Source organism: Gopherus evgoodei, chromosome 2, assembly GCF_007399415.2.
Source record: "Gopherus evgoodei ecotype Sinaloan lineage chromosome 2, rGopEvg1_v1.p, whole genome shotgun sequence".
In the NCBI taxonomy this organism is placed as follows: domain Eukaryota; kingdom Metazoa; phylum Chordata; order Testudines; family Testudinidae; genus Gopherus; species Gopherus evgoodei.
In genome coordinates, this window is record NC_044323.1 from 210,418,786 (window position 1) to 210,433,694 (window position 14,909).

At 39.5% G+C, this 14,909-nt stretch overlaps 1 protein-coding gene across 3 annotated transcripts in view; it reads right to left on the reverse strand.

The window, feature by feature from the left end:
• The window catches only part of SMCHD1 (structural maintenance of chromosomes flexible hinge domain containing 1), a 196,446-nt gene that overhangs the window by 38,425 nt on the left and 143,112 nt on the right, over positions 1-14,909 (reverse strand). For all 3 annotated transcript variants that reach the window (XM_030552849.1, XM_030552848.1, XM_030552850.1), the window contains exons 33-36: positions 11,366-11,481; positions 9,291-9,352; positions 4,603-4,690; positions 3,990-4,121 (exon numbers count right to left, since the gene is read on the reverse strand). In XM_030552849.1, coding sequence (XP_030408709.1) covers positions 3,990-4,121; positions 4,603-4,690; positions 9,291-9,352; positions 11,366-11,481 — 398 coding nt within the window. The remainder of the gene's footprint in view (positions 1-3,989; positions 4,122-4,602; positions 4,691-9,290; positions 9,353-11,365; positions 11,482-14,909) is intronic.

Sequence of the window (14,909 nt, forward strand, 5' to 3'; positions counted from 1 at the left end):
TTGCAATGGGCAGTAAGAAGGAACTGAGGGATGGTTGTTCTTCTCAGCCCTTTATGTCCTTGGGTTGGAGCCACTAGCACATCTACGGTGCAGAGGCAGCACCAGCAGATACTACTAGCTTAAAAGAATCTGATCACACATTTATGGTATACATGTGCACCAGAAGTGAAATATGTGGATAATCACTTGAAATAGTAGTAATGGTACTCAAATTTGTTTTGTAGAAGTTATCTACTGTCCAGAACGTAAAGCCAAAGTTAGCATCTGGCCACTAGACTGGTTGACACTGGTCTCACAACAAGGATCATGGAATCGCTGGGACACTTAAGCACTAATGTTATAGTTAGGAATATCTTCTTTAGTATGGATTGAATTTGCCATGGATGTGGGGATTGAATATTTTTAGGACATTACATCAGTTACTGGCACTCTAGCAAAGCATCTGGTTGATACTAGGGCCTTGAAAAGGCTTTGAAGTCCCTTCTAAGGATGGCTTCTATCTTCCTGTCTCTGGAAAAGACATCCCTCTTAACAGGAATTATCCATTATCCTCTGGTAAGGATGTCATCACTGAATCAACTCTGGAGATCACGAAGACAAATTTCTTCCATTCTAGGGCCTGCATAATCTCAAGATTTGCTAACTAAGTCACTTTCTATTTTCAGGAGTTCCCCACTCCTCCCTAATTACTTCTGAAGATTTTAGTTTTGGATGGGAGATATTTATTATTGGCTTTAGTCTGTGCATATGCTTTCTCTGACAGGATCTATAAGGTGGGTGCACAACTGGTTGAAAGACCATACTCAGAGTAGTAGGAGGACATATCTAGTGGGATGCCACATCTGATACCATTCAATATTTTTTATTAATGACTTGGATAATGGAGTGGAGAGCATGGTCACAAAATTTGTGGATGACACCAAGGCGGAAGGGATTGCGAGTACTTTGGATGATAGCATTAGAATTCAAAATGAGCTGAACATATTGGAAAATTGGTCTGAACTCAACAAGATGAAACTCAAAAAGACATGATAAAGTTTAGTGTGAAGGGTGCGGGGCAGGAGCTCCTAAGCCAGCCCTCTGTCATGTCAGTTCCATGGGAGGCAAATTGGAGCTGGTTAGAGAAACCAGCACCTGATTGGTGAATGGGAAACAGCTGACAGCCCAGGGCTACAAACAGGCCCAGAGGAAGGAACCCGGGGGAAGCCAGAGAGTGGAAGGAGAGTGGTAGCTCTGCCCTCCTGGGTGCAGAGGCTGAGAACCTTAAGGTTGAAATCCTCAAGCTGTATATGGTGAGGTGGTGGGATTGCAAGCTGTAAATAAACTGGACTGGTGATTGCTGAGCCCCAGGGTCTCTAAGAGGCTTTTGGAACAGAGCAGAGGCAGGAGCAAATGGGGCCCTGCTACACCCTGCTACATCTAGAAAACCTGACTTAGGTTAAAAACAAAACAAAAAACAACCTTGGCAGTTTTAGTCTTGAGAAAAGAATACTGAGAGGGAACCTGAAAAGGATCTTCTAATTTATGAAAGGCCTGTTATAAAGAGGTCAGTGATCAATTGTTTTTCATGTCCACTGAAGGTAGGACAAAAAGTAATGGGCTTAATCTGCAGAACAGGAGATTTAGGTTAGATATTAGGAAAAACTTTGTAACTATAACGATAGTTAAGCACCGGAATAGGCTTCCAAGGGAGGTTATGGATTGCCTGATATTGAAGGTTTTTAAGAACTGGTTAGGCAAAACACCTGTCAGGGATGGTCTGGGTTGCTTGGTCCTGCCTCAGTGCAGGGGGCTGGAATGGATGACCTATTGAGGTACCTTCCAGCCCTACTTTCTAATATTCTATCTTAACACAGTAGTCACCACTCTCAGAGTTTCATGAAAGTCTGAGTAAAGAACATCTGATTTTTCAGCTCAGTGTTGAAGTTCTTTTTGGATTTATGATCATCTTGATCCAGAGCTGAGAATTCCCCCTTTCTGAAAGAGGAACTAGAACTTATTGAAGGAGATGAAAATCTGTGGTGATTTCTGGCTTTTTTTCCTGATTTTATTTTTCAGTCTTATCGGTTCTCTTGTCCTTTTGCGGGGATGGAAGACATTTGGAGGGGTGGAGATGGTGGGGGAAGACAGGGAAGAGGACAATAGGGTGGTGACTGGTAATTCCCATAGGATTGACTTTTCTAGTCTGTTATTCCCTTTTGGATTTTTCCTGCAAGAGAGGAGGGAAGGAGGAGGAGGATGATACACTTATCACAATGTGACTTAATTGGAAAGGAAATGAAAGGGAACATCTTTAAAGGAGCTCTTTAGATTTTTCTTCAGAAGGAGTCAGAGTTGCCAAGTAACATGATTAACCCTCTTAAGAAGCTGGGATGGGACTCATGTTCTTCTTCCTTTAGAGTTGGACTTCATCTGCAGGTTCAGGGAGATTTCTAGACTTCCATCCTGTGAGTCCATGACTGGCAAGGACAGTCTGGTTTTTCAAGAGTTCCAACAAGGACTGATCCATCCTTTTTAAGATGTCTCCAAGTGTGTCTTAGCTGATGTGAGGAATGATAAGATGTTCAGGCTCAAATCTTTCCCCCAGAAGAACAAGGAGCAATCATGGAAGAGCTCACCTTCTGTGGCTCTTGTAATAACCTGGTGCTCTTTTGTCCTTTGAGGGGAAGATGATTTTCTTTTCTTTTTTAGAGGGAGAGGAGGAAAGAGGGGTTTGAGGACACCATCTAGAGCAGGTGGCTACTTTCAGAGTTACACTCTATACCAGAGTAACTTGTAAGACTAACAGTTTAAGGTGTGAGTTTCTCATCATCTTGTATATAAAGGCATAAAAGCAGAAGACTTATGTGGGATGGTGCCAAACTGGTGTGGTCATACTGAATGAATAGTGTGAGCATAAACTGACATGACTTAAACATGGCTGAAGGGCTACAGAGGATCCTGGGAGCAGGGTCCACTTCAAGCAGAGGCAGATTTGATAAAGGACTGGCAAAGTCTGCGTGTGTGACCGATATTGAACCTACTGGTCTGTAAATATGGGCCTATGCAAAAGTAACTATCGCATGTATAAAGTTCCAGCAGGGAGCACAGGTCGACCCGGTTATAGTTACCGTACATAGAGCCAGAGTGAATGATTGATGATTGAGTAAGGTAGGGTGAGCTTCATTCGGTACAACCTCCCCTAGCTTCTTCTAAAATTATTAATCAAATCCCCACTGGGCATGCTTTTAAGACGTGACTCCTTTGAGGAAAAGGAGTGTAAGAATCAAGCAAAGTAAATTACTGTGACTGGGATTCCTTAATTGATGCTTGAAGAAACAACGCTGTTAGGCAGAGTAGCCAAAACTCTGCTCCGTGGGCTCAAGTAGGACTGTGAACTAGAGGGGTCTCAAGGCAGCCAAGGCCTTGCCTCAAGGGAATCTGAGACAGACCAGAGGGCTGAGAAGAACAGACCTGGAGGGAAGAAGCCATCTATAAAATTGTTAACCGCCTTCTCTGTTTGCCAAGCAGGAACTGCATGAGGCTAGCACAAGGCCTGTTTGTGTATGTTTGTAAAAGAGAGACTTGTTCAGAGGAATGTATAGGTCTTAATGTCTAACAGAGGAGTTATGTGCTTGATATAACCCTTTACCGCTTGTGTAATTCCTTCCTGCTGTGTATTGAAGATGATTGCTGTGGACATTTTTCACTGGTCTGACAGTAATCTGCTCCAGTGGGAGCTAGTAAAGATGCATTTCAGGGGAAGCAGTGCCCCTGTTGTCAACAACCTTCAAATTCAAGTCCACAGAAATAGTAAAGGAAATAACAGCCTGTAATGTCATTTCTATGTTCATACATTTTGGGGGGGGAAAAAAACCAACCCCGTTTTTTTATTTTCTAATATAGACAGCAAGTTTTTTTATTCAACATTTTACAATTAAAGATACATCACATTTTTAATAAACTTTATTTATTGCTCCAACTACTGCTTTGCAGCAAAGTAACATTACCTTTATATGGAGGCATAAATCCTTGATCAGAGTCCGGCTGGCAACAGTTCGAACATTAGAAACTACAGGAGTAGCTGGTAGAGATTCTGGTAGCAACTGCACTGGATCATTAGCTACCACTTCAATTATAATCTTAAGAAAGTAAGAGGAACAACACAGTTAACTGAAATTTCATCTACAATATGTAGGCTGCCCAACAATACTAAAACAAATACAATGTATAAGCTAAAAATATGTTCTTAAAACTTAATCATCAACTCAAAGGGCCATAACAAGTTTTACTAGTTTATAAATTACACAGTGTAAAAAAAATGTTATATTTTAAAAGAAACAGTGAGGTATTTATGAAGACAGGAGAACAAAATGAAAAAAAGTCTATTCAGCAGATGTCTGCCTACTTAAAAGGCCAATAAAAACATGATTTGATAATCAACTGTTCAAGGTGTGTTATTACCAAAAATAAAGTTATGGATTTTGTAAATTAGCCAATTGTAATAGTAATTCAAATGTTTTTATTAAAATCAGTTATCTTTCATTTACTGTAAACAATTCACATACTTTATTTCCTACTATATATACACCTAACTATATATAATTCATCACAGAAGCAAACCTGTTCACTGCTGAGTATATTTGTCTTATCAATCGCAAAAGCAAACTGGATGCTGTAAGTTCCCACTCTCTCTGGAACCATTTTATCCCTAAGTTAATTAAAAAAAATAGTGATCTTAATGTTGACATTACAAATAAGGTCAGCAAATCATATCTTTATCTATTCCTGTTAACCACTTACTGAAAGTGATGGGGTATTTTACTTTCCATATGATTCCGTCCATTCTTTACCCAACTTTATGAACAAAACCTGTGATAACCTGTCTGAGGAAGAGTTTATGAAATTCCGCTCTTTTTATACAAGATGGAATGATGAATGCTACAAGGTACTTCTTCCTCCCACTCACATGAATAACGACACTGAATTTCCTGAGTTCTGTCAGCTTGTGTCACAACTATAATGTTAAACTACTTCATGGAAAGTTATCAGTTATATTTAATAATGGAATGGATGAGCATTTTTAAAATTGGTTTGGACTACGTTATTTACTTTCATTTGGATTAATTTCCTCTTTTTCTTCTGCCATTTTATAAGCAAAAAGCCCTACTTTCTTGCACAGGTTGCTTCATATATCAGCAGGGGATAGGGCTAGTAGCAATTCCAACTCAGAAGACAGCACACACTTGAGCCTGAAATATGTCTTGTGTCTCTTGAAATGCTTAGCAAATTTCAGGAGCTATCACACTGTAAACAAACAACAATAGCCTGCTGCTACTTAAAATGGCAACAGCAGTAGCAAGAAGATCAAGGAAGAGGGAATGGCAGTACAGAATCACAAAGGTCTGCCTGGGATGGCACAAGAATGTGCAACTCTTTACTCACTGCTGAGCCTCGCAGCTCAATCTAGCCCACAGAGATATTATCAAGTGACAAAGGCCAAGGCTAAATCTTACTCCTGCACACAGTTGTCACAATATGGATCTCTGGGATTAGCCTCTCCACTAGTTTACAGAATTGGTCTGTTTCCTCTCTGCAGTGAATCTGTGGGTAATCCAAGCTATTCAGCAATTTGTCAGCCTGATCACAACTCCTTCCTATTTAGATGAATTCTCTCAAAAGCATTGGAATAATATATAAGGAAACTTATATGTACAAAAAATCCTAACTTTCATTGAACATCTAATACGATTCTTTCAACTGCAACAGAAATTCAAATTCAATTATTAAATTTACAATTTATAAAGGTAGATGGTTTGGACTTGTGTACAGCTTAATCACAGAAAGAAGATAAACAAGAAATAAAAATGTCTTTTCTGCCTCATATCATCATCACTAGTCCGCAGTATGCAAAGAATGAGAAATATCAGAATCAAAATTGAGGGAAATTTAGAACAGGAATTTGGCCTAACAAGGGGCACCACTTACAGCACATGGAAGATTGTCTAGTGTGTTGCATTTCAAGAACATGGACGATGACACATTACTATTAACAAATCCGATCAGGAGATGCAAGCAGTCTCTACTCATGATTTGGACGTTGGTACAATAATCTACGATGCCCTCTTGAATTGATTGTACGCTTCCACTATGCAATGTTTTAGCTATATTGCTGATGCTTATTTGGATGCTGTCTCCTCTTCATTTCACAGGAACATAAATAAAATTTCCTGGAAAACTTAATTTCAAGTAGATTCTTAGTGATCTGCACATGTCTAAAATGTGCCACAAATGTTTTTTTATTATCAGAGGGGTAGCCATGTTAGTCTGGATCTGTAAAAAGCAACAAAGAGTCTTGTGGCACCCTAAAGACTAACAGATACCTGCCTCTGGAAATGTCCATTACATGTGTCTGACGAAGTGGGTATTCACCCACGAAAGCTTATGATCCAATACATCTGTTAGTCTATAAGGTGCCACAGGACTCTTTGTTGCTTTTTAATGTTTTTATTGTACCTTGGGGGTGGACAAAAGGATGGTAGGATTATTTCTTGAGATGTGTAGAAGAACAACATTATTTTGTTGAGAGAAGTCAACAGCACTATGAAGAACGGAAAAAGAAAATATTTGAGTGCAACATGGATGTACTGAGAGACATCTCCAGAACCTTTGTCCAATATTGACTCTTTCATGAGCAATTAAAATGAGTGAGACACTCTTTTGCCTTCCCTAGATGAACGTGCACAGAAGCACAGTTTGTGTCAATGTGGGGTTTGGTAGGATGGAAAATAATGAAGAGGAGGGCTGCTTAGTTCTCCCTCTGGAGCCTCTGCTCCTGAGGGGGGCAAATTCTCTTGACTATACAGTAACACCTCACTTAAAGTTGTCCCAGTGAACGTTGTTATATGTCGCTGATCTACTAAAGAACATGCTTGTTTAAAATTGCGCAATGCTCCCTTATAATGTCATTTGGCAGCCGCCTGCTTTGTCAACTGGTTGCAGAAAGAGCAGCCCGCTGGAGCTGGCTGGTGGAGGCTTGGAACCAGAGTGGACTGGTAGCCCCCAACCATCAGCTTCCTTAAGTTCCCTGTGTGGCAGCCACACAGCAGGCTATCAATTGCGGAGCAGCTCAGGTGTCCCTCCCCCAGCTGCCATGTGCTGCTCCTGCCCTCTGCCTTGGAGCTGCTCCCAGGAGCCTCCTGCTTGCTGTGCGGGGGCAGGGCGCAGAGAGAGAGAAGAGGGGTTCTAATGTCAGGGTGTGCCCCTCCACCAGCTCCTGTACCTTGTCTCCGGGTGGTGGAGGGGGAGATACAGAGCTCAGGACTGAGGGAGCTTGCTGGCAGCAGCTGCTGTCTCAATTTGCTAATGTACTTAAAAAGGCATCATTTAGCAATAAGGCATCCCCTGGGAAATATCCCACCCTCTGACTTCACCACCTCAACCAAACTTCACAATCATCATTGCTGTGTACAATATTATATTATTTGTTTAAAAGTGTGTGTGTGTGGGGGGGGGGGGTGTCTTTTGTCTGGCAAAAAAAAATTCCCTGGAACCTAACTCCCCCTGTTTACATTAACTCTTATAGGGAAATTGGATTTGCTTAACATTGTTCCGCTTAAACTAGCATTTTTCAGGAACATAACTACAATGTTAAGCAAGGAATTAGTATATTTGGTTTTGGTAGGAAGAAAAGAACTGCTTGGATCTGTAATCTGCCTTATAGTCTAATTCTGATACTTAGTAGTGTTTAGAAGCAAGATTTTAGAGTTTGGGTTTTTTTTTTTTTTGTTGTCAGCTACTACTTAATATTCTAAATTTAGATCCAGAATGTCAGAATAATTATTGACACCTTAGTGTCTGCTTTTGCCCTACACCTCAGTTACCGTAGAAGAATCTAAGGCCACAGATGTACATTTTCTTTATCAAAAGGCAAAAAAGTTATTCTAGTTAAAAAGATAAGTTTTTTTCAGATCACCACATTTGGCCATTCTGGCTCTTGCAAAGTATATCTGTATTGCTGTTGAAGAAGCTTTGAAATCCTTGTAAAAGTTACCCTCTGTCATTTTATCTATGGTATCTTTGGGAAAAGAGTCGTCTCTCCACAAACGAGTAACCATGTCTTCTGTTAGTGAGGCTACTGCTTCATCAACCTAGGGTATCTGAGTTAGGGAGACGTTTAGTTCCTGGTAGTTGTAAAACTTCTTCATAAACCCTCTTTGTTTTATCTGCAAGTTCTCATTCAGATCTTATGATAATCTCAAAGGAGAAAGACTTTGCCTTAGTGTTAGGTCCTTTTTCCTCCATGTTACCAGACTCTATATCAAGAATATTAAAGAACGGGGGAGTAAAGAACCTCTCTGAGAATCTGATTTTGGCTCGTCATGATCAGACACAGTTTCTTCAAGGGCAGAGCTGCAGGGAATGGGAGAGGCTGAACCACCATTTTTGGACTTACAATTTTTAGGCTTCTTAGCCTTTTGTTCTTTTCATTTCTTTGTGAACTACCACCACCGGAGTGATCATGCACACTTTGGATGTGCTCCCGTTAGCTGCATTTAGGTGGAAAGACGATTGTGTGGAAAGGTCATCCAAGTAGGGGCACTACGAAGGATCCCGTTAGTTGTGGGAAGAGCGCACTACAGGATCCTGGCACTCTGAGAGGATTCCTATTTGCTTCCCCACACTGCTTTGCACCTATTTAAGTTACTTTTGGAGCACTCCTGAGGTACCCACATTTTGCATGACACTTGCCCACTTGATAAAATCTGCTCCAGAGAAAGGGAGCACTTTCTGCTGCTGTCTGGTCCTGCCATTATAGGCAGGGCATCTGTGACACATAAGGAAAACATGTGGGCAAGCTGACAGGTTGCTAACTGTGGTTGTACTGCAGAAAAAGGAGATAGTCCAGTACTGTGAACTAATGGGTAACTTATGAGGCAGAAAACAGAGCATCTCTGAAACTGATTGGTGACAGAGCAGAAGGCATGAGTTAAAATTATCCTTTCCCTTCACCCCAAATAAATGGCAAATTATAGACAGGGAAGGTGGCCTCAAAATGAGGGATGCATTACTCCACAATCATCTCTAAATATGTTGACAAATTATATGTAAAATGTTCACACTGATCTCAAAAGAACAGAGTTTATTTTTTGTGAAGGAATTCATTCCATATGCATTATATCATGCCAATACATTAGAATATACCAGTTTCTCATCAATGATGTTGTCGAAATTAAAGCATTTCTCCAACAGCTATATTGTTAATGCTTACTGCATTCTGAACTCTAATTATAGAATGAGTCTGCTCAAACCTGAAGTAAAAGAAGCCTTCATCCTTGCCATCCTTGACTTTACTACAGCCAAGAGTTGTAACCTGAAAAGAACAGGATTTAAAAACGTAAATGTAATAGATACAATTTTTTAAAGCACTTCATATGTAACATGCTATCAAGTCTTACTAAACATTAGGAATGTAAAAGTTTAACCGGTTAACTGATAAGCTCGATCCTCATCAGTTACAGTTCCGCTGTCTCCCCACACACTCGAGGTTCCAGCTGCCGGCCTGTGGGGCTGGCACAGGGACGCTGGTGGCGGCGGAGATCCCTGGGCGCAGGGCTGGCAGCGGGGATCCCCCCTAGTTCTCCGGTAAAACGTTTAACCAATAGAATTTCAGTCAGTTACATGGGTAGGTTTTTTACATGCTGTTTACATCCCTACTAAACATCAGTTAAAAATTGTATGTTTGTTAAAAAATTTAAAAGCTGTTTCCATTAAAAAAGTTCTTTAAATTAAGAAAACTGAAATAGCAGTTTTCTGAAAGAACTTGTAATTTAGAAGCTATTTTGCTATTCTCAGTTGCTGTATAATAAAGATGAATGAACTAATCGATATGTGAACACAGCACTGTTCCTTAGTATGCCAAGGAAAATTACCAAAGAGTTGTACCTGTTCTGTTCAGCCTTCAGAAGAAAAATGTTTTGTACAAAGAGCCACAGCCTAAGAACAGCTAATGTTGCAATCAACCAAACAGAAGTTTAAATCATATGATGAAAAAAACTGCAATAAAATTTCTCTTACTGTAAATTGCTTCAGATTGATGGAGGAGCTCTGCTTACTGACACATGCACAAAGGCTGCTTGATGATCCCCCTCCTCCCCCCGCTCTTCCTTCCCCAGCTGGAAAGATTCCTGCTGAGGGGTGGTAGTCTAGTGGCATGGGCTGGGAGGCACTTTCAAAGTTTTTGTGAATAATACTGGAAAAGCTTAGGGTACAAATTCTTGCCCCAGTGAAGGCAAGGAAAGCTTTTCATTGACTAAAGTGGGGGCAGGATTTCACATCTAATACACATACATGAATTGTATAAAAAATCCCATATAAACAGGATGGAAGGAGGAAGTTCTGGATTGGTGGATGCCTTCAAGAGATGACCAATATATAGATTTGTCCAGCTTTCCAGCACATCTATGATAATCCAGACAACTCTGATGTATCATTTGTAGATAACAAACTAGAATGGAATCGCAGCTAAAAGCTGCAAACAAGTGTTATCTCTAGTAATGGTGTGGATACATGCTTTCTAAGTTTTAGTGCAACATGTCCTGCTTCTCTTTGCCCATAAGGTCAAAGATCTGATGGAGTGTGAACCTGTAATGCCAAAAGGCAAAATGTCTGTTTGGAGATTATTTATATAGTTATTTTAACTCAGTGACAAATATAGGCTTTGGAAATTAAATCTTCAAACAAAGAGCATCAGATTGGCAAAAGGTAATACTTCATAACTCTTCTGACATCCTTATGGAGTGCGAAGAGCCTCCTTTGGTTTTTAAGGTTTGGAGAATGGTGGCTTTTTACAGTAATATATTCATACTTCTTGTCTTAAGTACAGTAGAACCTGAAGTAAAACTTCAGTTATGTACACACTTAGTTCAAAACAGTAGCTTTCCTTACTATTTAGAAAATTAATAGCAGGATGCTGTAACAGTAGTCTCATATTACTATATTTCATTATTTTAAAAATACATATTGTAGTACACATACTATTACATTATCATATATTAAACAATTGTCAAAATACATAAAACGTAATTAGTAACAGGTCTCCCTTGAGTGTAAATTAGTGAGCTTCTGCTGAATAGCAACAACATTCCCAACGTTGAAGTATTGCAGTTTTACTAGACAGACAACTTAGTCTTGTTTAAAGTAATAGGGACAGCAACTGGCGTGGACATAATTTTACTGAATGTACAAGAAACTGAACACTTAATAGCTGCAATCCAGAAAAAGACATTTCTCTAAACAAAGCACACAGAATTCCCTTCTGTGGAAAATGTTGTCTGTGTCATATTCACAGGACCAACAGGTGTTATAACATTTTCCAATTACTCACATTAGCTGGTATTCTGTTTCCACTGCTTAGTCCTTCCCATATTTTCATAGAAACCCGGGCTGGATTAATATTTTTAATAATGTTGCTATCTTCAGAAATTACACTAACCATAAAATCTGCGTAAATAAATAAATTAAAATATTATTTTTCAAGACTCAGTTTTACATTCAGAAACTCATGTCTAACCTCTTCAAGAATAATACATGTAAAATATTACTGTCCTCCTTCATCTCCCCCACCACAATTTTTCCTAGTCAGACCACAAAATTGAGAATGAAAGTGTGTTAGGCCATGTTTAAATTGTGGCAGTGCAAACTAATTGCCCTTTAAAACAGAACACTGGAGAGAAAAAGTTTTATTTTAGAGAAACACAAAATGCTGTATTGGCATAATATATTTGTTAGGAGGCATCCAAGAATATTTCACAATTAATCTAAATACATATTTAAGAGCACTTTATGCTGTGCTACACAAACATGAGCTACAAAATAATAAGGACTAAATATTTTCCCATTGATCCAAATATCGGTATATATTGGAAGTATAGAACAGGTCATGCTGGTGGGAGAATGGCACTATACGTGAAAGAAAGCACAGAATCAAATGAAGTAAAAATCATAAATGAATCAAATTGTACCACAGAATCTCCATGGATAGAAATTCCATGCTCTAATAATAAGAATATAGCGGTAGGGATATATTACCAACCACCTGACCAGAATGGTGATAGTGACTGCGAAATAGTCAGGGAGATTAGAGAGGCTATTAAAATAAATAACTCAATAATAATAATGGGGGATTTCAATTATCCCCATATTGACTGGGTACATGTCACCTCAGGGCGGGATGCAGAGATTCTTGACACCTTAAAAATGATTGCTTCTTGGAGCAGCTGGTCCTGGAATCCACCAGAGGAGAGAGGCAATTCTTGATTTAGTCATAAGTGGAGCACAGGATCAGGTCCAAGAGGTGAATATAGCTGGACCGCTTGGTAATAGTGAACATAATATAATTCAGTTTAACATCCCTGTGGCGGGGAATACTCCACAGCAGCCCAACGCTGTACCATTTAATTTCAGAAAGGGGAACTACACAAAAATGAAGAAGTTAGTTAAACAGAAATTAAAGGGTACAGTGACAAAAGTGAAATCTCTGCAAGCTGCATGGAAACTTTTTAAAGATACCATAATAGAGGATCAACTTAAATGTATACCCCAAATTAAAAAACATAGTAAGAGAACAAAAAAGAGCCACTGTGGCTAAACAACAAAAGTAAAAGAAGCAGTGAAAGGCAAAAAGGCAACCCTTAAAAAGTGGAAGTTAACTTCTAGCAAGGAAAATAGAAAGGAGTATACACACTGGCAAATGAAGTGTACAAATACACTTAGGAAGGCCAAAAAAGAATTTGAGGAACAGTTAGCCAAAGACTCAAGAAGTAATAATAAATGTTGTTTTAAGCACATCAGAAGCAGGAAGCCAGCTAAACAACCAGTGGGGTCACTGGACGATCGAGATGCTAAAGGAGCACTCAAGGACAATAAGGTCATTGCGGAGAAACTAAATTAATTCTTTGTGTCAGTCTTCACGGCTGAGAATGTGAGGGAGATTCCCAAACCTGAGCCATTCTTTTTAGGTGAAAGATCTGAGGAACTGTCCCAGATTGAGGTATCATTAGAGGTGGTTTTGGAACAAATTGATAAATTGAACAGCAGTAAATCACCAGAACCAGATGGTATTCACTCAAGAGTTCTGAAGGAACTTAAATGTGAAATTGCAGAACTGTAGTCTGTAACCTATCATTTAACTCAGCTTCTGTACCAGATGACTCGAGGATAGCTAATGTTATGCCAATTTTTAAAAAGGGCTCCAGAGGTGATCCCAGCAATTACAGGCCTGTAAGCCTGACTTCAGTACTGGGTAAACTAGTTGAAACTATAATAAAGAATATTGTCAAACATATAGATGAACATCATTTGCTGAGGAAGAGTCAACATGGTTATAGCAAAGGGAAATCATGCCTCACCAATCTACTTAGAATAGAGGGTCAACAAGCATGTGGACCAAGAGAATTCAGTGGATATAATGTACTTAGATTTTCAGAAAACCTTTGACAAGGTCCCTCACCAAAGGCTCTAATACAAAATAAGCTGCCATGGAATAAGAGGGAAGGTGCTCTGATGGACTGATAACTGGTTAAAAGGTAGGAAAAAGGGTAGATATGAATGGTCAATTTTCAGAATGGAGAGAGGTAAATAGTGGTGTTCCCCAAGGGTCTGTTCTGGGACCAGTCCTATTCAACATATTCATAAATGATCTGGACAAAGGGGTAAACAGTGAGGTGGCAAAATTTGCAGATGATACAAAATTACTTAAGACAGTTAAGACCCAGTCAGACTGCGAAGAGCTACGAAAGGATCCCTCAAAACTGGGCAATAAAATGGCAGATGAAATTTAATGTTGAAAAATGCAAAGTAATGCACATTGGAAAGCATAATCCCAACTATACATATAAATTGATGGGGTCTGGATTAGCTGTTACCACTCAAGAAAGAGATCTTGAAGTCATTGTGGATAGTTCTCTGAAAACATCCACTCAATGTGCAGCGGCAGTCAAAAAGGTGAACAGAATGCTGGGAATAATTGAGAAAGAAATAGGTAATAGGACAGAAAACATCATGTTGCCTCTATCCATGGTACTCACATCTTGAATTCTGTGTGCAGATATGGTCAGCCCATCTCAAAAAAGATATATTGGAATTGGAAAAGGTTCAGAAAAGGGCAACAAAAATGATTAGGGATATGGAACGGGTTCTGTATGAGGAGAGATTAATAAGACTGGGACTTTTCAGCTTGAAAAAAGAGACGGTGAAGGGGAGATATGATTGAGGTCTATAAAATCATGACTGGTGTAAAAAAAGTAGATAAGGAAGTGTTGTTTACTATTTCTCATAACACAAGAACTAGGGGGTCACCAAATGAATTTAATAGGCAGCAGGTTTAAAACAAATAAAATGATCTAGTTCTTCACACAGCACACAGTCAACCTGTGGAACTCCTTGCCAGAGGATATTGTGAAGGCCAAGACCATAACAGGGTTCAAAAAGAGAACAAGATAAATTCATGGAGGATAGGTCCATCCATGCCTATTAGCCAGGATGGGCAGGAATGGTGTCCCTAGCCTCTGTTTGCCAGAAGCTGCGAATGAGCGATGGGGGATGGATCACTTGATGATTATCTCATTCCCTCTGGGACAACTGGCACTGGCCACTGTCGGAAGACAGGATATTGGGCTAGATGGACCTTTGGTCTGACCCAGTAGGGTCATTCTTATGTTCTTTGGACTGCCAGTGGCAGTAGGATTTGAACTATGGCAAGTGTATTGATACTTCAGCACAGTAATACAACTATAACTCTTTCAATCTGAATATCAAAGGATTTAAACATCATAAAATGCTGGAATATGGGGGCTTGAAAGCCTCTTTTTTCAATGGTTGACTACTAGTAGTCTAATAGCGAAAGGCTCTTTTGTTTAGTGTAAATAAAA